The sequence below is a fragment of the Oncorhynchus gorbuscha genome, linkage group LG01 (assembly GCF_021184085.1).
Source record: "Oncorhynchus gorbuscha isolate QuinsamMale2020 ecotype Even-year linkage group LG01, OgorEven_v1.0, whole genome shotgun sequence".
Lineage (NCBI taxonomy): Eukaryota > Metazoa > Chordata > Actinopteri > Salmoniformes > Salmonidae > Oncorhynchus > Oncorhynchus gorbuscha.
Genome location: NC_060173.1, coordinates 31328744 through 31354506, shown reverse-complemented (window position 1 = coordinate 31354506; position 25763 = coordinate 31328744). Strand labels below are relative to the sequence as shown.

Sequence of the window (25763 nt, the reverse complement as noted above, 5' to 3'; positions counted from 1 at the left end):
GAGAGGGAGAGATTATGTCAACACAGAGAGATGGGGCCTTTTACTGTGGTAAAATAATGTTTTATACTGTGGTTTTGTGTTTGTATTTACCACACAGTGAGGAGCTCCTCCAGGACAGTCTAGCCCCAGCCTCTCTGCACTGCGCTGCATAGGCCTCCAGGGCATCACACAGACACTCGTCAGCGTTGGCTCCGCAGGCACACAGGTCATAGACACATGCTGCATACCAGGGCTCTGGAGCCACCAAGTGGTGGCAGGTATGGAACACTGCAGACTTCAGAACCCTGAGGAACAAAGGTCAATCAATCAATCTAGCAAGCTCAAGCGCAGCTAATGTTTTTGAAAAGTCTGGTGTGTGGGTTACCTGCAGCGTGCATTAGCCGACTTCCTGGCCTGGTAGCCTGCTGCTTTACAGGGGTCAATATCCTCCCCAGGCTGACATGACAGGCTGCCGTTACCACTACCCACCTACAGGGGGAGATAGCGATACTAGGGTCTGTGTATGGCTGCTCTGACAAATCAAATTTTATAAGTCACATGTGCCGAATACAACATACCTTACAGTGAAATGCTTACCTAAGAGCCCCTAACCAACAATGCAGTTTAAAAAATACAGATAAGAATAAGAAATAAAACGAACAAGTAATTAAGAACAGCAGTAAAATAACAATAGTGAGACTATATACAGGAGGGTACCGGTGCGGGGGCACCGGTTAGTTGAGGTAGTATGCACATGTAGGTAGAGTTATCAAAGTGACTACATAGATGATGATAACAGAGTAGCAGCATTGAAAAAAGGGGGTGGCAATGCAAATAGTCTGGGTAGCCATTTGAGTAGATGTTCAGGAGTCTTCTGGCTTAAAGTTAGAAGCTATTAAGAAGCCTTTCTAACCTAGACTTGGCGCTCCAGTACCGCTTGCCTCTGCGGTAGCAGACAAAACAGTCTATGACTAGGGTGGTTGGAGTCTGACAATTTTTAGGGCCTTCCTCTGACACCGCCTGGAATAGAGGTCCTGGATGGCAGGAAGCTTGGCCCCAGTGATGTACTGGGCCGTTTGCACGACCCTCTGTAGTGCCTTGCGGTCGGAGGCTGAGCAGTTGCCATACCAGGCAGTGATGCAACCAGTCAGGATGCTCTCGATGGTGCAGCTGTAGAACTTTTTCAGGATCTGAGGACCCATGCCAAATCCTTTGTCTCTTGAGGGGCAATAGGTTTTGTCGTGTCCTCTTCACGACTGCCTTGGTGTGCTTGGACCATGTTAGTTTGTTGGTGATGTGGACACCAAGGAACTTGAAGCTCCCAACCTGCTCCACTGCAGCCCTGTCGATGAGAATGGGGGCATGCTCGGTCCTCTTTTTCCTGTAGGCCACAACCATCTCATTGTCTTGATCAAGTTGAGGGAGAGATTGTTGTCCTGGCACCACACGGCCAGGTCTCTGACCTCCTCCCTATAGGCTGTCTCGTTGTTGTCGGTGATCAGGCCTACCACTGTTGTGTCATCGGCAAAATGAATGATGGTGTTGGAGTCGTGCCTCACCGTGAACAGGGAGTACAGGAGGGGACTGAGCACGCACCCCTAAGGGGCCTGTGTTGAGGATCAGAGTGGCGGATGTGTTGTTACCAACCCTTACCACCTGGGGGCGGCCTGTCAGGAGGTCCAGGATCCAGTTGCAGAAGGAAGTGTTTTATTCCCAGGGTCCTTAGCTTATTGATGAGCTTTGAGGTCACTATGGTGTTGAACGCTGAGCTGTAGTCTATGAACAGCATTCTCACATAGGTGTTCCTTTTGTCCAGGTGGGAAAGGATAGTGTGGAGTGCAATAGAGATTAAATCATCTGTGGATCTGTTTGGGCGGTATGCGAATTGGAGTGGGTCTAGGGTATCTGGTATGATTGTGTTGATGTGAGCCATGACCAGCCTTTCAAAGACCTTCATGGCTACAGACATGAGTGCTACGGGTCTGTAGTCATTTAGGCAGGTTACCTTAGTGTTCGTGTGCACAGGCACTATGGTGGTCTGCTTAAAACATTGGTATTACAGACTCAAACAGGGAGAGGTTGAAAATGTCAGTGAAGACACATGTCAGTTGGTCAGCGCATGCTCACAGTACACGTCCTGGTAATCCATCTGGCCCCGCGGCCTTGTGAATGTTGACCTGTTTAAAAGGTCTTACTCACATCGGCTGCGGAGAGCGTGATCACACAGTCTCCCGGAACAGATGGTGCTCCCATGCATGTTTCAGTGTTATTTGCCTCGAAGCGATCATCAAAGTAGTTTAGCTCATCTGGTAGGCTTGTGTCACTGGGCAGCTCTTGGCTGTGCTTCCCTTTGTAGTCTGTAATGGTTTGCAAGCTCTGCCACATCCGATGAATGTCAGAGCCGGTGTAGTATGATTCAATCTTTATCCTGTATTGACGCCTTGTTTGTTTGATGGTTTGTCGGAGGGCATAGCGGGAATTCTTATAAGCTTCCAGGTTAGAGTCCCGCTCCTTGAAAGCGGCAGCTCTAGCCTTTAGCTCAGTGCCGATGCTGCCTGTAATCCATGGCTTCTGGTTGGGGTATGTACGTACGGTCACTGTGGGGATGACATCATTGATGCACTTATTGATGAAGCCAATGAATGATGTGGTGTACTCCTCAATGCCATCGGAGGAATCCCGGAACATATTCCAGTCTGTGCTAGCAAAACAGTCCTGTAGCTTAGCATCTGCTTCACCACTTTTTTACTGATCTAGTCACTGGTGCTTCTTGCTTTTAATTTGTAAGCAGGAATCAGAAAGATAGAATTATGGTCAGATTTTCCAAATGGAGGGAGAGCTTTGTATGCATCTCTGTGTGAGGAGTAGAGGTGGTCCAGAATTGTTTCCCCTCTGGTTGCACATTTAACATGCAGATAGAAATTTGGCAAAACAGATTTAAGTTTCCCTGTCTTAAAGTCCCCGGCTACTAGGATTTATTGTTTGCTTATGGCGGAATACAGCTCATTAAATGCTGTCTTAGTGCCAGTCTCTGACTGAGGTGGTATGTATAAACAGCTACGAAAAATACAGATGACAACTCTCTAGGTAGGTAGTGTGGTCTACAGCTTTTCATGAGATACTCTACCTCAGGCGAGCAATAGCTTGAGACTTCCTTAGATATCGTGTACCAGCCCCTTGTCTTACCAGACACCGCTGTTCTATCCTGCTGGTACAGCGTATAACCAGCCAGCTGTATGTTGATAGTGTTGTCGTTCAGCCACGACTCCGTGAAGCATAATATATTACAGTTTAATGTCCCGTTGGTAGTTTAATCTTCCTCGTAGGTCATCAATTTTATCCTTGAAAGATTGCACGTTTGCTAGCAGAATGTAAGGAAGTGGGGGTTTATTCGATCGCCTACCAATCAGAAGGCAGCCCGCCCCTTGGCCCCTTTTTCTCTACCTCTTCACGCAGATCACAGGGATTGGGGCCTGTTCCTGAAAAAGCAGTATATCCTTCTCGTTGGGCTCTTCAGACTCGTGAAAGGAAAAAAAGGATTCTGCTAGTCCGTGGTGAATATTCACAGTCCTGATGTCTAGAAGTTCTTTTCGGTTGTAAAAAAATAAGTTACAAACAAAAAAACACAATCGGTTGGGGACACGTAAAACGTCTGCCTTCTTCTCCGGCGTCATTTTAAACAACTACAGGAGTTTTGGTTAACACTCTACCTACAAAGTAGACAGACGCACACTCACCTTCCAGCTGTTTCCAAAGTCGGCCTCTGATTGACTGACTTTTCCTGCAGGGGTTCGTAGGTCGTCCTGGGGGTAGTTGTTGAAGTTGCCACAGAGACCACAAGTGTGACCTTTATACGACCCCGGAATACTCACTTCCAGGTGTGACCGCCCACTCCACAACACCTAAGGAGTTCAGACATGTAAGAGTTAACACAGGTAAGGGTTTAGACAACTTAGAGTAAATAGATAGTAGTTTTAGTACCTTTAGTCCTATATTTGTGTTGAGTAAGATGGTATTTGTCTGGCGCTCCAGGTAGATGTATGGTTCTTTGAGGAAAGGCAGGGTGACAACCTTGTAGTCCACCTGGAATAAAAACACACCTCCGCTCAGATTGGCTCTCACCTCTTATACACATGTTCTGATTGGCTCGCGGCTAGAACATCCAGAACCAGAAACCCACTCACCCTAACGACCCAGTCCTGGAGTAGCTGCACTACCACATCTCCTATGAAAACAGTCACTTCTTTGGTCCAGGACACTCCCTTTCGACCACGGTCATCATTGGTCGCATGGATACTGGACACACACAGGTGTAGACAAATGAGTTCAAATCAACCAAATAACAAGATTCATGCAAGGTTTGGTAACAGAAAAAGCATTGCTTTGTACCTGAAGTCCCCTCCGTCACAGTCCTGGGACAGTATGTAAGTGCAGGCCCCCTGAAAGTGGAGCATGCGGCCATCGAAGGTCCTGTAGTGGGGATCCCCAAACGCAACGCAGGTGGCTGGCCGTGGTATGCAGTGGGGACAACACACACCTGGGATCACAGCAGGAGTCTCATCCTGTTATACACAAGAGTCAAACGGAACACATAGTTAGACAGAACACAGAGTCAGACGGAACACTGACAGACCAGACAGAACACTAAGGCCAGACAGAACACTAAGGCCAGACAGAACACTAAAAGCCAAAAAGAACACTAAGAGACCAGACGGAACACCGAAAGAACATACGGAACACTGAGTCAGACACAACACTGAGAGACAAGACCGAACAGTGAGAGACTTGACAGAACACTGAGAGACAAGTGTGTGTTATATTGACCGCTGCGCAGCCTAGTGGAGGACAGCGTTGGCTGTAACAGTGTACGTCTCCAAACACACAGGTACAGCTGGTACACTCATCCACTTCCCACTGTTCATTAGACTGGTACACAGAGCCCTGGTAGATACACTGCGCCGCCGAGTCTGAAACACACACACACACATTATGTAGCGGTATATTAACAGTTTAGCTGCGTAGTGGTGATATTGCATAGTTTTTTTTTTACCCCTTTTTCTCCCCAATTTTGTGGTATCCAATTGGTAGTTACGGTCTTGTCTCATCGCTGCAACTCCCGTATGGACTTGGGAGAAGCGAATGTCGGGAGCCGTGCGTCCTCCGAAACACAACCCAACCAAGCCGCACTGTTTCTTCACACAATGCCCACTTAACCCGGAAGCCAGCCGCACCAATGTGTCGGAGAAAACACTGTACACCTGGCGACCGTGTCAGCGTGCACTGCGCCCCGGCCCGCCACAGGAGTCGCTAGTGCGTGATGGGAAAAGGACATCCCTGCCGGCCAAACCCTCCCCCAATCCAGACGACACTAGGCCAAATGTCTCCCGGGCGCAGCCAGTTGCAACAGGCCCTGGAATCAAACCCAGAATCTCTAGCGGCACAGCTAGCAATGCGATGCAGTGCTTTAGACCACTGCGCCACTCGGGAGGCCATTGCATAGTTATATATATATTAGTGGTTAGTGAGAACTGTAGGTGGTACCTTGGCACTCGTAACAGCATTTTCCAGGAGTCTTCATTCTGACCAGGCCCTGCTCACACTCCACAGGAACACACTCCTCTATACTGCACTCAATGTAACCCAGCTAGAATACACACACATACAACAATGGAAATTTGTGCCATTCGTGACAATTCTGTGAGTGCGTTAGCGTGCGTGTGCATGTGTGTTTGTGTAACTTACATTACAGGTGCATGTGACGCACTCATCCTCACTGTCTGTCCAGCTCTCACCATTAGACACATGCCTCTTCTCACCCTCCATAACACACTCTGAAAGAAACACACACACACTTGACCACACAGTGTTTGGAGGTTAAGGTTGGGTGTTTAAGAGATGGGGTTTAGGGTATACAAATATGGGGTAGGGTTGAGCGTGTACCGTCACAGACGGGGCAGCAGGAATCAGGGGGTGTGTGGTGTTCTTCAGGGCGGCAGCTGAGAGGGGGGCAGCTCTGGTGTAGACACGTCCACGTCAGGTCCTGATCAATACCACACAGGGATACAGGTTATATATCACTAGTCCAACACACAATACACAGCTTTATATTATTATATCACTACTCCTACAGACAATATACAGCTTTAAACAGACAAACACAGGTCAGGGGTTGTTGCCATGGTACCTTGCACTGGCAGGTGAAGCAGGGGTCGTCTGTAGCCAGGACCTCGTTACCGATCAGAGTGGCCGTGCAGTTACTGAGGGGCTCTACACACATGCGTGCACAAACACACAGGTTAGTGGTGCGCGGGTCATCTGTTTGTTCACCGGCCCGCAACTGCCCAACTATATGTGATAAAGTGAAATTCTGAGGCCCGAACCCAACCCTAACTCGTTAATATGATAGAAACATGTCCTGCAGGCTACAGTCAGAGACGGCAGAACAATATTTTGACAGAGAGTGGATGATTTTTTTGGGCTGATTTAGATCTATGTCTGCTTATAATTTACAACATATTGGTAGGCTATTTGTTAGTCAACTTAATTAGATACATGCAGCTTCTCTTCTGTCATTATATAAGTATGTTGCCCTTGTAGACTAAATAAACCTTTGCTCACCAGAATAATGTCATGAATTGATAGAATGAATGCCTCAATCTAGTTGACATCGATAAAGTTCTCTATCATCTCTGCTTCTTAAGTGGAGGAAAAACGTTTAGGGACCAGGGAGAACATGCAATAACAAAAAAATCATTAAGTGGAAAATTTCCAAATGACATCAGTTTGACCGGTTGTCAGGAAATAGAAAGCTGTGAAAACAACCCAACATGTTTTGGATAAGATTTCAGTTTGGCTTGGATGCATATTTTCTGTGGTTGAAATACTATTAGCTTTTATGATGCTGATAAAAATATCATCTCTACAGACGGTATCTAACTGTGCATTCACATTCTCTCGACGCTGAAATAAATAAATCAGAATTCTCCACTCCTGTTCCTGAGTAAAAGTTGTCTTGATAGTGTATAATTTTACAGCAAGAAATGCTTAATTCTGCAGAAGTTAATATTAAGGCTATGTGAGAGGTTATAGACCCACAATCAGTGTCCAGATTTCAGTTTCCATTTAACCCATCAGTAGGCAGTTCCCTTGATGTGCCATAGACCCATTTAAAGTCCCCTTCTTGAAACTGTCAAATTTGTATATCGCCTCACAATCATCACATATAACATACTGTAGCCCGACACTGCCATCACCCTTTTTTAGCATTTCACCAAATCTTTCTCAAACAATACTTTTCTGGCCCTTCCTTCTCTTTATTTTAATCTCTTCATTTCACAGCTTTTCTCTTATTGAACATTGTCCTTTGGCGCTCGTACAGTTAGGCCTAAAGCTTAGGCTTACGTCCTAATGCCAGAAGCCTAAAATAATGAAAGAAAAACCTCAATGTAGTCTATACAGTATATCAAATCAAATTTAAAATCCAATCAAATTTATTTATAAAGCCCTTCGTGCATCAGCTGATATCTCAAAGTGCTGTACAGAAACCCAGCCTAAAACCCCAAACAGCAAGCAATGCAGGTGTAGAAGCATATAATGTATATACATTTGATAAATGTTTTGATTTTTTAAAAGAATTGTTTCTGTTTATTCAACCAGCCCGCCATCCACCCTTCATCCACACAATATTTCATGATCCTAAATCCGTTATAAGTCAACCCCCGCCTCATTAACACAGGTTACTGGAAGTTTTAGAGTGGGGGAGAGAGAGAGAAAAAGAGTGTGTTTGTGTGCGTGTGTTAAACTGGTGTGTATGTGTACTGACGTGCGCAGACAGGGCAGCAGGAGTCTGGTCCAGAGAACAGGATGTTGCTTTTAACACAGTCCACCAGGCTGGGACACTGCTTACGGTAACACCTCAGGTGCTGCTCTCCATCTGGCATCACCTGGACACAGGAAACAATGACATCACCTGCTACAATACTGTATCTAAACATGCTGTGTGTGTGTGTGTGTGTGTGTGTGTGTGTGTGTGTGTGTGTGTGTGTGTGTGTGTGTGTGTGTGTGTGTGTGTGTGTGTGTGTGTGTGTGTGTGTGTGTGTGTGTGTGTGTGTGTGTGTGTGTGTGTGTAGTACCTCGCAGGTGCAGATGTGACAGGGGTCATCTGCAGGGTGGAAGCTGTCTCCTGGACCGTACACTCTGCCCTCAAACACACAGTCTGACCAAGCACAAAGAGAGACACTGATCACAGTCTGACCAAACACACACAGAGATATTGAACTAAACAGAGGCACAGAGAAGGTAAACAGGGTGTCTATTATAGTTACCTGCACACACAGGGCAGCACTCCCCAGGTACAGTGATGGTGTTGATGCAGGGGGACAGACAGCGGACCTCCGAGCAGGTGGTCACTCCGTCCACACACATACAGCTCATACAGGGAGTAGAGTCTGCAAACCAGCTACTGCCCTCGGCATGCTCCTCTCCGTCATACACACACCCTGAGATACGCGCACCCACAACATTTTACATCCACAGAGTGAGCTAAATTGTGTAAACCTGACCAATAACTTGTTAAATATATGGGAGGCAAATACAAAGCCCAAGCTGGTGTTTTACCTCTGCAGCGAGGACAGCACGTTCCTGGTTCTGTCAGCTGGTGCATACAGGTCAACTTAGGACAATCTGGACCCACACACTGCACCTTCCCTGCCTGGAACAAACACACATTATACACACACATACGCCGCAGACACCTGCACACACACGCAAGAAAGAGAGAGGAGATATAGCCTAACCTGACAAGTACATGCTGTGCAGAGGTTGGAGTTGGGATTCCACTGCTGTCTGTCACTGTACTCCTCACCCTGGTATACACACACTGAGAGAAACAAACACACAGGGAGTTTAACAGGAAAGTTTTCTAATGCACCGTAACCTGCAAAATAGTTACATGGTGTAATTGTAGCATCATACAGGAACTCAAGTCCTTTTGTTGACCTGACCTAGAATTCCTCAGAATCAAATGCCGACCGTATTATCACCCAAGAGAATTATCCTCTGTTATTGAACCAGCGTGTATATCCCCCCTCAAGCCGATACCACGACGGACCTCAAGGAACTTCACTGGACTTAATGCAAACTGGAAACCGTATATCCTGAGGCTGCATTTATTGTAGCTGGGGATTTCAACAAAGCATATTTGAGAACAAGGCTACCTAATTTATATCAGCAAATTGACTGTAGTACTCGTGCTGGCAAAACTCTGGATCACTGCTACTCTAACTTCCGCGATGCATATAAGGCCCTCCCCGCCCTCCTTTTGGCAAATCTGACCATGACTCCAATTTGATCCTCCTTCCTATAGGCAGAAACTCAAACAGGATGTACCCGTGTTAAGAACTATTCAACACTGGTCTGACCAATCAGAATCCACGCTTCAAGATAGTTTTGGTCACGTGGACTGGGACATGTTCCGGGTAGCATCTGAGAATAATATCGACGAATACGCTGATTCAGTGAGTGAGTTTATAAGGAAGTGCATAGGAGATGTTGTACCCACCATGAATATTAAAACCTACCCTAACCAGAAACCGTGGATAGATGGCGGCATTTGCACAAAACTGATAGCGCAAACCACCGCATTTAACCATGTTAAGGTGACTGGGAATATGGCCGAATACAAACAGTGTAGTTATTCCCTCTTCAAGGCAATCAAACAAGCGAAATGTCAGTCTAGAGACCAAGTGGAGTCGCAATTCCACGGCTCTGACACAAGATGTATGTGGCATGGTCTACAGGAAATCACAGACTACAAAAAGAAAACCAGCCACTTCACGGACACTGACGTCTTGCTTCCAGACAAACTAAACTCCTTCTTTGCCTGCTTTGAGGATAATAGTGCCACCGACACGGCCAGCTACCAAGGACTGCTGTCCCCCCTCTCCTTCTCCGTGGCCAACGTGAGTAACACATTTAAACGTGTTAACCCTCGCAAGGCAGCTGGCCCAGACAGCATCCCTAGCCATGTCTTCAGAGCATGCGCAGACCAGTTGGATGGTGTGTTTATGGACATATTCAATCCCTCTCTATCTTAGACTGCTGTCCCCACATGCTACTAGATGGCCACCATTGTTCCTGTATCCAAGAAGGCAAATGTAACTGAACTAAATAACTTTCACCCAGTAGCACTCACATCTGCCATCATGAAGTGCTTTGAGAGGCTAGTCAAGGATCATATCACCTCCACCTTACCTGTCACCCTAGGCCCACTTCAATTTGTTTACCGCCCAATAGGTCCACAGATGATGCAATTGCCATAACACTGCACACTGCCCTATCCCATCTGGACAAGAGGAATACCTATGTAAGAATGCTGTAGATTGACAGCACTCATCATTCAACACCATGGTACCCTCCAAGCTCATCATTAAGCTTGAGGCCCTGGGTCTCAACCCCGCCCTGTGCAATTGGGTCCTGGCCTTCCTGAAGGGCCGCCCCCAGGTGGTGAAGGTAGGAAACAACATCTCCACTTCACTGATCCTCATCACTGTGGCCCCACAAGGTTGCGTGCTCAGCCCCCTCCAGTACTTCCTGTTCCCCATGACTGTGTGGCCATGCACTCCTCCAGCTCAATCATCAAGCTTGCAGACGACACAACAGTAGTAGGCTTGATTACCAACAACGACGAGATAGCCTACAGTGAGGATGTGAGGGCACTCGGAGTGTGGTGTCAGGAAACAACCTCTCACTCAACATCAACAAAACAATGGAGATGATTGTGGACTTCAGGAAACAGCAGAGGGAGCACCACCCTATCCACATCACTGAAACTGAAATGGCCCATCCACACAGACAGTATGGTAAAGAAAGAGCAACAGCAACAGTGCCTCTTCAACCTCAGGAGGCTGAAGAAATTTGGCTTGTCACCTAAAACCCTCACAAACTTTTACAGATGCACAACAGAGTATCCTGTCGGGCTGCATCACGGCCTGGTACGGCAACTACACCGCCCACAACCGCAAGGCTCTCCAGAGGGTGGTGCAGTCTGCACAATGCATCACCGGGGGCAAACTACCTGCCCTCCAGGACACCCACAGCACCCGATGTCACAGGAAGGCCAAAAAGATCATCAAGGACAACAACCACCCGAGCCACTGCCTGTTCACCCTGCTACCATCCAGAAGGTGAGGTCAGTACAGGTGCATCAAAGCTGGGACCGAGAAACTGAAAAACAGATTCTATCTCAAGGCCATCAGACTGTTAAACAGCCATCGCTAAGACAAAGAGGCTGCTGCCTACATATATACTTGAAATTATTGGCCACTTTAATAAATGGATCACTAGTCACTTTAATAATGCCACTTTAATCATGTTTACATATATTGAATTACTCATCTCATATGTATATACTGTATTTTATACCATCTATTGCATCTTGCCTATGCCACTCTGTCATTGCTCATCCATATATTTATATGTATATATTCAATTCCATTACTTAGATTTGTGGGTACTAGGTAGTTGCTGTGGAATTGTTAGATTACATGTTAGATATTGCTGCACTGTCGGAACTAGAAGCACAAGCATTTCGCTACACTCGCAATAACATCTGCTAACCATGTGTATGTGAACAATAAAATTTCATTTCATTTCATTTTTGGAAAACATGAAATATTCCATGTTTTCATTCAGTTTGTGGGTTTACCTGCACACTGGGGGCAGCAGTCTCCTGGCAGTGTGATTGGTTGGGGGCAGGAGGTGGGGGGGCAGAAGAGAGGCATGCAAGAGACACTCCCCTTCACACAGGTACAGCGCTGACAGGGATTGGCTAGCCCTGGGGTGAGGGGTGTGGCTGCTGGGGTGAAGGTTTGTCTGTTAGGGGAGTGAGGAGAGTGTTTACAGACATCCAGCTTGTCACAGGGCCTAGACATAACAGTGAAGGTGTGTGTGTGTGTGTGTGTGTGTGTGTGTGTGTGTGTGTGTGTGTGTGTGTGTGTGTGTGTGTGTGTGTGTGTGTGTGTGTGTGTGTGTGTGTGTGTGTGTGTGTGTGTGTGTGGAATTAGACCTACCTGTTAGAGTAGACCACACCCCCGTAGAGGCAGGCCTCACAGAGTGGACAGCAGCCATTGGATGATTCAAAGGGGAGGGGGTGGGAACATTGAACAGGACACAGCTTTTTATGACACGTCACCACCTCGTTCTAGAGAGAGGGGGGAGCAAGAAAGACGGAGGGAGAGAAAAAGATGGGACAGGGATGTGGGATAGAACAAATATGGAACAGGGAAACAGTGATATAAGAGGATAGACAGACTTCACAGAGATAGAGGGAGGGATAGGGGATGAGATAAAGCTGTCTTCTCACCAGACAGCTGCAGGTGGAGCAGGGGTCAATGGGCGGGGTGAAGGAGGCCCCAGACTGAAACTCCTCCCCCTGGTAAAAGCACACCCCTCTGCAGATGGGGCAGCACTCCCCTGGAGGGACCACAGGACGCGCACACACCACGGGCGGGCACGACCCAGACACACACACCACACCACCGTTCTACACAGTCACATGGAAAAATTGACCAAAACTAGAGCAAATATAGTAATAACATTGTGTCTCGCCAGGGACCTGAAGATTTGTGTTAGCCTGTCTAAAGCCTTAAGTTTTATCTCAGTGGAGTATCGAAGGTTGGTCACATACAGATACAGTGTATGTGTGTATGAAGTGTGTATGTGTGTACCACGCATGTGCAGCGTTGACAGTGGTCTGAGGGGTGTGGGAAGCGCTCTCCATTGGAACAGTCTCGTCCGTTGAAGCGACAGCCGTCACACACACCGCACGCACAACCGTCCAGCGCAGGGTGTGGACAGGACACAGCAGGACAACTCCGCTTCACACACACTACCTCTCCTCTCTACACACACACACATCCACACAAATGTAAACGCACACAAACACAAGAAAACACACCGACTTCCGTCACACATAACATATAAATGCAAACATGAACACACAAATACTTAATTGGATCAGATGTCTAACTGACATGGAGCAATTATTTGTCTTTTTTTCACACGGTAACTTGTTGACGAAGGCTGCGCATATGTTACTTTACGCATCACCCTCCCTTCACGTTTCTCACATTTCTCACCCTCATCTGGATCCTTCCTATAAACCAATTTGTTGGATATGATGATGCAGCCCAGGGTTTCCCAAACTCGTCCTAGGACCCCCCCCCCTGGGTGCACGTTTTTGTTTTTGCCCTAGCAATACAGAGCTGATTCAAATAATCAAAGCTTGATGATGAGGGGGTTAATTGAATCAGCTGTGTAGTGCTAGGGCAAAAAACAAAACATGCACCCAGGGGGGGCCAAGGACCGAGATTGGAAAACCTTGATGTAGCCTACATCTCTGACTCATATTTATGAACGGCCGACATAAAAACCTGCAGCGATATATATATATATATATTCTGTAGGCAACCTTCTCTTTCTGTTGTAACTAAGGATACTGCAGTAGCACAATCGGGACGCACACTGTGTAAACCCCAAGGAATTTTAAACTCAAATACTTCTAGTAAGTTGTACTCAAAAGTCAATGAAAAGTCATTATTACTTCAAATGTTTATGTTGTACTGACTCAAAACTAAATGAGAAGTCACACCAACTACATTTTTTAAAGATATGATAAAAAATGAACTTTTTCCCGAGCATGCTCTGCTGGAGGTAGATTCTTTTTGAATCATTTTTACATCTTTGTTTTTGCATGTACATTGAGTGATTGATTAATTAAATGTTAAGATAAATATTTTTTTCCTAAATGAATCCAATCATTACATTTTTGCACCCATTAATGAAATGGTTGATCTAGTTTAAATGGCTTAGGTAGTTTCTTCCCACTGTTCTTAACCCTGGCAGTCATTATGGATGCAGGTTGCAGGTGAATATAACTTAGGAATTACACATCAATTTGCAAGCCAGCATAATGTGATTTATAGTTAGGGTTGTAAAATTCTGGTAAATTTCCCAGGTTTTCCAGAAATCCTGATTGGAAGATTACTGGAATTGTTTTTGGGAAAGTTTGTGGAATTTTGCAGGCTTGATGTGCCCTGTGAACTATGAGTTTCAGGCCACTGTATAAGTACTGTATGTAATGGTTAAATTATACTGATAATAATTCACCTAGGAACTCACTTGGTGAAGGCCACCAGACTAAATGAACGAATTCAACAACCATGTCTCTGTCAATAACAAATACAGTCATGGGTGGTAACTCTACAATTCAATCGAAAAGACAAGGCACATTGGTAAATTAGTCGTGGCTTAGTGAGGGCATTAAATTTAAGTATACCTTAATCAAAAAACGACATTTGTATTACTCATATGAAGGTAGTACTGCTCACTTCAGCTATTTATCCTTCTTAACCAGTCATTTTTTAGGTCATCGGTTTCCTAAAAATGTTTGAGTAGCCAGAATGGGGCAAAAACAATCGGAGTTTTAACCACAAATAACATACAACTGTTAAAAAATGAAAAAATTTAACACTAATACCCCCTGTCTGCTTCTTGCTTAGCCAATGTTTGCAATGATGATTTTTTTTTTAAAGAGCATCACATTGCTATTTAGACTGCCTGTCTGAGTCCTGCTTGTGTTTGATATGGGAGGGAGTTGTAAAGTAGAGAATCTCGCACATGCGCAGAAACAGGATTGCAAACGCAGCCACTTAACCTTGACCCCACCCTGAACTCTGACCATAATACTTGACCACTCACTGAGCATGTGCAGGTTTCACAGGTTCCTCTCGTTCCAGGGAAGACCTGTCCATCAACGTAAGCCCCGCCCTGGAACACACAGCCTACACACACACACACACACACACACACACACACACACACACACACACACACACACACACACACACACACACACACACACACACACACACACACACACACACACACACACACACACACACACACACACACACACACACACACACACGTCAGTGTCAGACAGAAAGAAATAAAGACAGACAGACAGACAGATGTTATAGTGGGTAGAGTACCGTCACACAAGGGGCAGCCACAGGGGCTGGTGGCAGGATGAGAGCAGGAGGCTGGAGGACACAACTTCTTCACACACCTCACTGATCCACCCTACAGACAGGGGGAGAGATATAGAGAGGAGAGAGTGGGAGAGAGAGAAACATATTTAAATAAAGTTACACATACAAAGTACAAATAGGTGTCTGATGAAGGCGATTACGCCGAAATGTCCCGTCAATAAATAATCAGATCTATGCAGAAACAGAGTGATCCTTTTTCTTTATTTTCCTGGGCAGTCACCTGTCGAAGTGTCCTGGGGTAATCATTTTGGGGGGATTTTAAAGACCCTCAGTTGAGCACCTGATTCCGTTTTTGTTCAAGCTTAGCTGATGCTTGTTTGGGTATACTTTCTTTCCATTGTGTATTAAACACTAAATAGTGTGTGTGTGTTACCTGGCAGCTACATTCTGAGCAGGGGTCAGTAGGGTCAAGGATTGACTGGCCACTGATGAGGACCACATTGCCATGGGAACAACCTGTCACAGGAAGAAATTGGATAGAAACCATGTCTAAAGGAGAAACATTGCAAATCTGTTACTTAGAGGAACAATGACATACGGTGTGTGTATGAGGTGTGTGTGTGTACGCACGGTTACACTCTCCGCAGCACTGGCCGGGTGGCTTGTAGGGGTGTGTGCAGTCCTGGTAGCAGGGTAGCTGGCTACACACCACATCACCTACGTAACATGTACACACTCGACACGGGTCCTGTCCACTGAGAAACTCATAGCCATCAGGATACTCCGTACCCCCATACATACATCCTGCAGAGAGAGAGCGAGAGAAGGGGGAGAGAAGGATTTAGTCCTTCCCCTCTAATCGGGGACTGATTTAGACACACACACAATATCCCACAAGGTGTCTCACCATCACAGGCTAGGCAGCACTCTCTCTGTATTGGGTAGGGACAGCTGACAGCAGGGCAGCGTTTCCTCTCACAGTGGACAGAACCCTCGCGACACACACACACTCCACACGGGTCCGACACATCACCCCACGACTCCCCATTGGCCCGATCCCGACCCTCATACAGACAGCCTGAAACACACACATGTGGGCTATATGTGTAATATCATGTTATGTAGGCTGTATGAAGAGTAATGTCATGTTATGTAGGCTGTATGAAATGTAATGTCATGCCATGCAGGCTGTATGAAATGTAATGTCATGCCATGCAGGCTGTATGAAATGTAATGTCATGCCATGCAGGCTGTATGAAATGTAATGTCATGCAATGCAGGCTGTATGAAATGTAATGTCATGCCATGCAGGCTGTATGAAATGTAATGTCATGCCATGCAGGCTGTATGAAATGTAATGTCATGCCATGCAGGCTGTATGAAATGTAATGTCATGTTATGTAGGCTGTATGAAATGTAATGTCATGCCATGCAGGCTGTATGAAATGTAATATCATGCCATGCAGGCTGTATGAAGTATAATGTCATGCCATGCAGGCTGTATGAAGTGTAATGTCATGCCATGCAGGCTGTATGAAGTATAATGTCATGCCATGCAGGCTGTATGAAGTCATGCCATGCAATGTGTCATGCCATGCAGGCTGTATGAAGTATAATGTCATGCCATGCAGGCTGTATGAAGTGTAATGTCATGCCATGCAGGCTGTATGAAGTGTAATGTCATGCAATGCAGGCTGTATGAAGTGTAATGTCATGCCATGCAGGCTGTATGAAATGTAATGTCATGCCATGCAGGCTGTATGAAATGTAATGTCATGCCATGCAGGCTGTATGAAGTGTAATGTCATGCCATGCAGACTGTATGAAATGTAATGTCATGCCATGCAGGCTGTATGAAATGTAATGTCATGTCATGTAGGCTGTATGAAGTGCAATGTCATGTTATGTAGGCTGTATGAAGTGTAATGTCATGCCATGCAGGCTGTATGAAGTATAATGTCATGCCATGCAGGCTGTATGAAGTATAATGTCATGCCATGCAGGCTGTATGAAGTGTAATGTCATGCCATGCAGGCTGTATGAAGTATAATGTCATGCCATGCAGGCTGTATGAAGTGTAATGTCATGCCATGCAGGCTGTATGAAGTGTAATGTCATGCAATGCAGGCTGTATGAAGTATAATGTCATGTTATGTAAACTGTATGAAGTGTTGTACCGTCACAGGTCCTGCAGCACTCCTGCTGTATGGGGTGTGAGCAGTGAGCGAGGGGGCAGGGCTTGCGCTGACATCGAGACGTCCCATTGGTGCAGAGGCATGATCGACAGGGATCAGTGGGGTCGTAGAAATGCTCAGTGTGTCTGTAGGGCCGACCCTCATGCACACAGTCAGCAGGGGGGACTGCACAGACACATAATTTATGACACCAAATAATACATTTACTTTTAATTTCAATTAGTCAATCTTTGTCCCTGGCTGTAGTTGCGTACCTGGGCATCGGGGGCAGCATTCTCCAGGCAGCAGGTTGGGGATGGAGCACGCCAGTGGTGGACACCTCCTCATCAAACACTGGACGTTACCATTCTACAACACACACAAGGTATGGGCCTAACAGGTTCATGGTTGTAGGCATATGGGACTGTCACTCAAACCTTGAGCTACAGTCGGATGGTCATTTTAGAATGGGCAAAACACGGGATTACAGCTAACCCTCAACATTGGCGCTCATGTGTGTGTTCTTACGATACAGTGGCAGGTCCTGCAGTTGTCAGTGGGATGGAGGAACTCTTGTCCGTTGGGGTACTCTTTCCCAGCGTAGCTACACCCTGCAAAAAGGTGTTCATTACTTAGACATGGTTTGACACTATACATATGTGTGTGTGTGTGTGCCTACATGTGTGTGTATGTGTGTGTGTGTACCGTTACAGTTGTTCTGGCAGCAGGTCCCTGGAAGGGGGGTGGTGCAGTGAGGCCGGGGGCATTCTGATGCGTGGCAGTCAACCCTCCCTGACACACAGACACACTCCTCACACACACTCACCGGGCTGGGGAACATCTCGCCATCCACAAACACACGGTTCTCAAAGGAACAGTCTGGAACAAACACACAGGCAAAAATACACTTAGAACACACAGGTTTTGCATTTGCAAGGTTAATATATATGTGTGTTAATATATGTGTGTGTGTTTTAGGCGAAGAGTACCTGGGCATTTAGGGCAGCACTCTCCGTGCGGTGTGTGTGTGTTGGAACAGTTCAGGGGGGGACAGGCTCTCCTCACACACTGCACCGTACCCTCCTGGGGAGTGGGGGGTAGGACCATGTTATGGAATTTTATGTTGCAGTATGTTACGTGTGTGTGTGTATGTTTGGCTGTGTGTGTGTCCTCTCACCAGACAGGTGCAGGTATGACAGGGTTGGTCGGGGGGTGTAAAGGTTTGTCTGTTGCTATAGATACGCTGATCGAAGGTACAGCGCTCACACTCTGCACAGCACAAACCTAGAGAGAAAGGAAAAAGAGAATGGAATGAGAATGGAATTTAAAGATAGCCATTTCAAATACATACCCTCAGACAGACATGCACACTCACACAGTCTTACCGGTGGTCTTGGTGGGGTGTGTGCAGGCAGTGGGGGGACAGTGTGTTTGTGTACACACCACTTCTCCGTTTAGACAGGTACAGTTGGTGCAGCCCTTGATCTGCCACTGAGAACCCTCCTCATACTTCAACCCCTCCAACACACACACTATAGAAAAAGAGAGAGAGAGAAACAGAGACAGAGAGAGGGGGGGGTGTAGGGTTGATTGTGTAAAGATATATTCCTGTCTTTATCTCTGTATGTAACGGCTCTCTTCTATCTCCTCCTCTGATGAAGAGGTAGAACAAGGATCGGACCAAAATGCAGCGTGATGATGATTCATGATATAATTTTAATGAAGGAAAAAACAATACAAGCGGAAACTTCAAAATAATGAAAAGTGAAAAACCGAAACAGCCCCATCTGGTGCAAACACAAAGACTGGAACAATCACCCACCAAACAGCCCTATCTGGTGCAAACACAAAGACAGGAACAATCACCCACGGAACACTCACAGAATATGGCTGCCTAAATATGGTTCCCAATCAGAGACAACGATAATCACTCTGATTGAGAACCGCCTCAGGCAGCCATAGACTATGTAGACACCCCACAAACTCCTAAGACAAAAACACACCACAATAACCCATGTCACACCCTGGCCTGACCAAACAAATAAAGAAAACACAAAGTACTAAGACCAAGGCGTGACACTGTATGTATAGGATGTTATCATTGTTGCAAAATAATATGTGGTACCTTTGCAGATGGGGCAGCAGAACTGGGGGTTGTTGATGGGGTTGGAACATTGGACCGGAGGACACCTCTCCTCTTGGCACCTCACATTTCCATCCTGATACACACACACACACACACACACACACACACACACACACACACACACACACACACACACACACACACACACACACACACACACACACACACACACACACACACACACACACACACACACACACACACACACACACACACACACACACACACACACACACACACACACACACACACACACTCAGAACTTCTGTATTGTTTGTTAGTATGTGCATCAATGTGTGTATGTCTATCTATGTGTGTGAGTTCAGACCCACCTTGCAGCTGCACTGGACACAGGGTCCACTTCCAGCTGGGTTAAAAACATTACCATTAATGTAGACTCTCCTCTCGTATTCACACTCTGCAGAGACAGACACACACACAGAGGTGGGATGGATAGATAGTGGTGAAGGTTAGAAGTTAGAGTGTAAAGACTGCAGCAGGCTGAACTCACGATCACAGGTGGGACAGCACTGTCCTCTAGGCGTCGCAGGGTGGCTACAACGCAGAGGTGGACATGATGCATCCATACGCTCACATGACACCTCTCCATCCTATTGGTAAGAGAGATACACATCACATGACAACTTTCCAGCCTATAGGAGAGAGAGAAACGCATCAAATGACACCTCAACAGCCTATTCATAGACTTCCCAATATGTCACTTTTTTGTTGTGGCAATACTGATTCCCGACTTGAACACGTCCACACACATAGTCAGTACTCACAGAGCAATGGCAGCGGAGACAGGGATCTGTCCTGGAGGGGAACATCAACACCTGAGAGTCATACTCACACTGCTCACACCTAGGACACACACACACACACACACAGGCCAAAGATTATGCATATTTAACTACATTTATTTTATTTTTAAAAACTTTATTTAACTAGGCAAGTCAGTTAAGAACAAATTCTTATTTTCAATGACGGCCTAGGAACAGTGGGTTAACTGCCTGTTCAGGGGCAGAACGACAGATTTGTACCTTGTCAGCTCGGGGGTTTGAACTTGCAACCTTTCGGTTACTAGTCCAACACTCTAACCACTAGGCTACCATGCCGCCCCATGTGCTACTACAGCTATGATACTGGAGGTTTTATGTGTGTGTTACCGTGGGCAACAGTCTCCGGGGCGACGGACAGAGTTGGGACAGGAAACCGCAGGGCAAGGTCTAGGCGAGCAGAGGACATCTCCATTCTGAGGAGAGAGAGGAGAAACACACACACACGTCAGGGTCTGTTTTAGACACATACTGTATGCACAAATATTTGACATACAGAGACACAGAGCTCTCTCCGAGTCTTACCATACACACACACTCCTGACAGCGGTCTACACTAGGGACCTGGGCTCCATTCAGGAAGTCCTGACCGTTCATTCCGCAACCTGAAACACAAATAATCACACACTGTCACTGTATACTCAATTCTACGCACACACACAGACACGCACACGCAGACACACAGAGACAGACACACGCACGCAGACAGGGTGGAGACGGGCACATCGTGCACCACTCCCTAGCATTCTTCTCGCCAATGTCCAGTCTCTTGACAACAAGGTTGATGAAATCCGAGCAAGGGTAGCATTCCAGAGGGACATCAGAGACTGTAAAGTTCTTTGCTTCACGGAAACATGGCTCACTGGAGAGACGCTATTGGAGGCGGTGCAGCCAGCGGGTTTCTCCACGCATCGCGCCGATAGAAACAAACAACTTTCTGGTAAGAAGAGGGGCGGGGGCGTATGCCTTATGGCTAACGAGACGTGGTGTGATCACAGAAACATACAGGAACTCAAATCCTTCTGTTCACCTGATTTCGAATTCCTCACAATCAAATGTAGACCGCATTATCTACCAAGAGAATTCTCTTCGATTATAATCACAGCCGTATATATTCCCCCCCAAGCAGACACATCTATGGCTCTGAATGAACTTTATTTGACTCTTTGCAAACTGGAATCCATACATCCTGAGGCTGCATTCATTGTAGCTGGGGATTTTAACAAGGCTAATCTGAAAACAAGACTCCCTAAATTATATCAGCATATCGACTGTGCAACCAGGGCGGGAAAAACCTTGGATCATTGTTACTCTAACTTCCGCGACGCATATAAGGCCCTGCCCCGCCCTCCTTTCGGAAAAGCTGACCACGACTCCATTTTGCTGATCCCTGCCTACAGACAGAAACTAAAACAAGAGGCTCCCACGCTGAGGTCTGTCCAACGCTGGTCCGACCAAGCTGATTCCACACTCCAAGACTGCTTCCATCACGTGGACTGGGATATGTTTCGTATTGCTTCAGACAGCAACATTGACGAATACGCTGATTCGGTGTGCGAGTTCATTAGAACGTGCGTTGAAGATGTCGTTCCCATAGCAACGATTAAAACATTCCCTAACCAGAAACCGTGGATTGATGGCAGCATTCGCGTGAAACTGAAAGCGCGAACCACTGCTTTTAATCAGGGCAAGGTGACTGGTAACATGACCGAATACAAACAGTGCAGTTATTCCCTCCGCAAGGCTATCAAACAAGCTAAGCGTCAGTATAGAGACAAAGTAGAATCTCAATTCAACGGCTCAGACACAAGAGGCATGTCTACACAAGAGGCAGGGTCTACAGTCAATTACGGACTACAAGAAGAAAACCAGCCCAGTCACGGACCAGGATGTCTTGCTCCAAGGCAGACTATAAATAACTTTTTTGCCCGCTTTGAGGACAATACAGTGCCACTGACACGGCCTGCAACGAAAACATGCGGCCTCTCCTTCACTGCAGCCGAGGTGAGTAAAACATTTAAACGTGTTAACCCTCGCAAGGCTGCAGGCCCAGACGGCATCCCCAGCCGCACCTTCAGAGCATGCGCAGACCAGCTGGCTGGTGTGTTTACGGACATATTCAATCAATCCCTATACCAGTCTGCTGTTCCCACATGCTTCAAGAGGGCCACCATTGTTCCTGTTCCCAAGAAAGCTAAGGTAACTGAGCTAAACGACTACCGCCCCGTAGCACTCACTTCCGTCATCATGAAGTGCTTTGAGAGACTAGTCAAGGACCATATCACCTCCACCCTAACTGACACCCAAGACCCACTCCAATTTGCTTACCTCCCAAATAGGTCCACAGACGATGCAATCTCAACCACACTGCACACTGCCCTAACCCATCTGGACAAGAGGAATACCTATGTGAGAATGCTGTTCATCGACTACAGCTCGGCATTTAACACCATATAGTACCCTCCAAGCTCGTCATCAAGCTCGAGACCCTGGGTCTCGACCCCGCCCTGTGCAAATGGGTACTGGACTTCCTGACGGGCCGCCCCCAGGTGGTGAGGGTAGGCAACAACATCTCCACCCCGCTGATCCTCAACCCTGGGGCCCCACAAGGATGCGTTCTGAGCCCTCTCCTGTACTCCCTGTTCACCCACGACTGCATGGCCACGCAAGCCTCCAACTCAATCATCAAGTTTGCGGACGACACAACAGTGGTAGGTTTGATTACCAACAACGACGAGACGGCCGACAGGGAGGAGGTGAGGGCCCTCGGAGTGTGGTGTCAGGAAAATAACCTCACACTCAACGTCAACAAAACTAAGGAGATGATTGTGGACTTCAGAAAACAGCAGAGGGAACACCCCCCTATCCACATCGATGGAACAGTAGTGGAGAGGGTAGCAAGTTTTAAGTTCCTCGGCATACACATCACAGACAAACTGAATTGGTCCACTCACACAGACAGCATCGAGAAGAAGGCGCAGCAGCGCCTCTTCAACCTCAGGAGGCTGAAGAAATTCGGCTTGTCACCAAAAGCACTCACAAACTTCTACAGATGCACAATCGAGAGCATCCTGGCGGGCTGTATCACCGCCTGGTACGGCAACTGCTCCGCCCACAACCGTAAGGCTCTCCAGAGGGTAGTGAGGTCTGCACAACGCATCACCGGGGGCAAACTACCTGCCCTCCAGGACACCTAACCCACCCGATGTTACAGGAAGGCCATAAAGATCATCAAGGACAACAACCACCCGAGCCACTGCCTGTTCACCCCGCTATCATCCAGAAGGCGAGGTCAGTACAGGTGCATCAAAGCTGGGACCGAGAGACTGAAAAACAGCTTCTATCTCAAGGCCATCAGACTGTTAAACAGCAACCACTAATATTGAGTGGCCGCTGCCAACACACTGACTCAACTCCAGCCACTTTAATAATGGGAACTGATGGGAAATGATGTAAAATATATCACTAGCCACTTTAAACAATGCTACCTAATATAATGTTTACATACCCTACATTATTCATCTCATATGTATACGTATATACTGTACTCCATATCATCTACTGCATCCTTATGTAATACATGTATCACTAGCCACTTTAACTATGCCACTTTGTTTACATACTCATCTCATATGTATATACTGTACTCAATACCATCTACTGTATCTTGCCTATGCTGCTCTGTACCATCACTCATTCATATATCTTTATGTACATATTCTTTATCCCCTTACACTGTGTATAAGACAGTAGTTTTGGAATTGTTAGTTAGATTACTTGTTGGTTATTACTGCATTGTCGGAACTAGAAGCACAAGTATTTTGCTACACTCGCATTAACATCTGCTAACCATGTGTATGTGACAAATAAAATTTGATTTGATTTGATTTAGGGTGTCTCACCGTGGCAGACTGGGCAGCAGGTATTGGGTGGTGGGGAGGAAGGGTTCCGACATGGAGGGCTACACCTCTCTGTCTCACATTTAACAACACCCTCCTGGCAAAAGTTAAAGGTCAGGAAATTAATCTACAGTAAAAGTAAATTCCTGTCAGCACATGAAGCCATCTCTAGTGGATTATGAGAAATAGAAAGAACAAAAGAGAGAGAGAAAAAAGGAGAAAGAAAGGAAGCAAGTGAGAGAGACTCACCAGACAGTAACAGAGACTACAGGGGTTTTCTGATGGTCTCCATTTAGCTCTGTGGTGGTAATGGATGTCTGTATGGATACAACCTACAGACACCCATCACAAATAAATGCATATGTCAGTAATAAGAACACATGATTGCTTCTGTCAGAGTATGAATTATACAAACCTCTACAGCGAGGGCAGCACTCTCCATGACGTGTCTCCTGTTCAGAGCAGTCGAGGGGGAGGCAGGAAGGTGGGGAACACACCATACTACCCTCCTAGCACAACCCACAGAAAGAAAGAGCAAAGAATCATCATTTAGTAAATGTATGTAAGTGTTGAAGTGTATGTTGGTACGTAGTGTATGTGTCAGTGTATGGCATATTCACCTTGCAGGTGCAGGTCTGGCAGCCGTCGATGGTGTTGACAGAGGAATTATAGGGACGACCGTCCAACTTACACCCTACAGACAGGATGAGAGAGAGGTTAGGGAGGTGTGTATGTTTGTTTTGTGTACTCGTATCTGTCCATGTCCGCATGCTAGCAAGTATGTGTGTGTATATGTTGGATGTGTTTAAGGTATACTGGGGTAGTGGGCTGAGGAGGGGGGGGGGGTGTGAGTGTCTAGTTGTCAGTAGTATGTACTCATCTGACAAACAATCAGACCTAAGAATAAATAATACCCTGGTAATTGGAATGTGTGTTTCTGTGTGCTATATCCCTCCCTCCCTCCAACTCACTCTCCCTCTCTCTCTCCGTCTCTCTCCCTCTCTCTCCCTCTAACTCTCTCTCTGTCTCTCTACAGAACATCTGGCTTTCCTCTTTAGTAATGACACAACAGCATGCTGCTCATATAACACACACACATACACACATGCGCACAAACACACACACACGCACACACTTGCGCACGCGCACATGCGCACAAACACACACCCACACCCACAGAGAGAGATGTTTTATAGCTGTAACCATAAACAGAGGTGCCTGCGGTGGTACAGAGTTAGAGACTGCCCCGGTGAGTACATTAACACACAATTTACTTGTCAGAGCAACAGTTTGTTTGTGTGTGTGTGTGTGTGTGTGTGTGTGTGTGTGTGTGTGTGTGTGTGTGTGTGTGTGTGTGTGTGTGTGTGTGTGTGTGTGTCTGTGTGTGAGGCTGCCCACCAATGCCAGGAAGCATTTCCGCCACTCATCCGAGCATGCAGGCCAATGCAGAAAGATCAAAGAGTGTATGAGTGCGTGTTTGTGTCTGCATAAGAGTGACTGACTGTGTGTGTGTGTGTGTGTGTGTGTGTGTGTGTGTGTGTGTGTGTGTGTGTGTGTGTGTGTGTGTGTGTGTGTGTGTGTGTGTGTGTGTGTGTGTGTGTGTGTGTGTGTGTGTGTGTGTGTGTGTGTGTGTGTGTGTGTGTGTGTGTGTGTGTGTGTGTGTGAGTGAGTGAGTG

General features: G+C 46.6%; 1 protein-coding gene across 2 annotated transcripts in view; it reads right to left on the bottom strand.

The window, feature by feature from the left end:
* The window catches only part of LOC124035948 (kielin cysteine rich BMP regulator), a 51541-nt gene that overhangs the window by 893 nt on the left and 24885 nt on the right, over positions 1 to 25763 (bottom strand). Inside the window, exons 6-47 of one of the 2 annotated variants that reach the window (XM_046349932.1) lie at positions 24708 to 24781; positions 24503 to 24596; positions 24337 to 24419; positions 24091 to 24184; positions 20714 to 20793; positions 20519 to 20604; positions 20135 to 20213; positions 19861 to 19960; positions 19682 to 19767; positions 19329 to 19422; positions 18589 to 18735; positions 18381 to 18487; positions 18193 to 18286; positions 17909 to 18082; positions 17732 to 17814; positions 17479 to 17572; positions 17207 to 17389; positions 15937 to 16107; positions 15660 to 15833; positions 15463 to 15545; positions 15030 to 15120; positions 14737 to 14819; positions 12705 to 12878; positions 12341 to 12520; positions 12048 to 12178; positions 11684 to 11850; positions 8775 to 8857; positions 8596 to 8689; positions 8304 to 8477; positions 8112 to 8194; positions 7802 to 7922; positions 6164 to 6246; positions 5920 to 6019; positions 5722 to 5810; positions 5521 to 5623; positions 4804 to 4946; positions 4369 to 4541; positions 4164 to 4275; positions 3961 to 4062; positions 3717 to 3881; positions 365 to 468; positions 91 to 284 (exon numbers count right to left, since the gene is read on the bottom strand). In XM_046349932.1, the coding sequence (XP_046205888.1) occupies positions 91 to 284; positions 365 to 468; positions 3717 to 3881; positions 3961 to 4062; positions 4164 to 4275; positions 4369 to 4541; positions 4804 to 4946; positions 5521 to 5623; positions 5722 to 5810; positions 5920 to 6019; positions 6164 to 6246; positions 7802 to 7922; positions 8112 to 8194; positions 8304 to 8477; positions 8596 to 8689; positions 8775 to 8857; positions 11684 to 11850; positions 12048 to 12178; positions 12341 to 12520; positions 12705 to 12878; positions 14737 to 14819; positions 15030 to 15120; positions 15463 to 15545; positions 15660 to 15833; positions 15937 to 16107; positions 17207 to 17389; positions 17479 to 17572; positions 17732 to 17814; positions 17909 to 18082; positions 18193 to 18286; positions 18381 to 18487; positions 18589 to 18735; positions 19329 to 19422; positions 19682 to 19767; positions 19861 to 19960; positions 20135 to 20213; positions 20519 to 20604; positions 20714 to 20793; positions 24091 to 24184; positions 24337 to 24419; positions 24503 to 24596; positions 24708 to 24781 (4929 nt within the window). The remainder of the gene's footprint in view (positions 1 to 90; positions 285 to 364; positions 469 to 3716; positions 3882 to 3960; positions 4063 to 4163; positions 4276 to 4368; positions 4542 to 4803; positions 4947 to 5520; positions 5624 to 5721; positions 5811 to 5919; positions 6020 to 6163; positions 6247 to 7801; positions 7923 to 8111; positions 8195 to 8303; positions 8478 to 8595; positions 8690 to 8774; positions 8858 to 11683; positions 11851 to 12047; positions 12179 to 12340; positions 12521 to 12704; positions 12879 to 14736; positions 14820 to 15029; positions 15121 to 15462; positions 15546 to 15659; positions 15834 to 15936; positions 16108 to 17206; positions 17390 to 17478; positions 17573 to 17731; positions 17815 to 17908; positions 18083 to 18192; positions 18287 to 18380; positions 18488 to 18588; positions 18736 to 19328; positions 19423 to 19681; positions 19768 to 19860; positions 19961 to 20134; positions 20214 to 20518; positions 20605 to 20713; positions 20794 to 24090; positions 24185 to 24336; positions 24420 to 24502; positions 24597 to 24707; positions 24782 to 25763) is intronic. The other variant, XM_046349939.1, reaches the window with a different exon arrangement.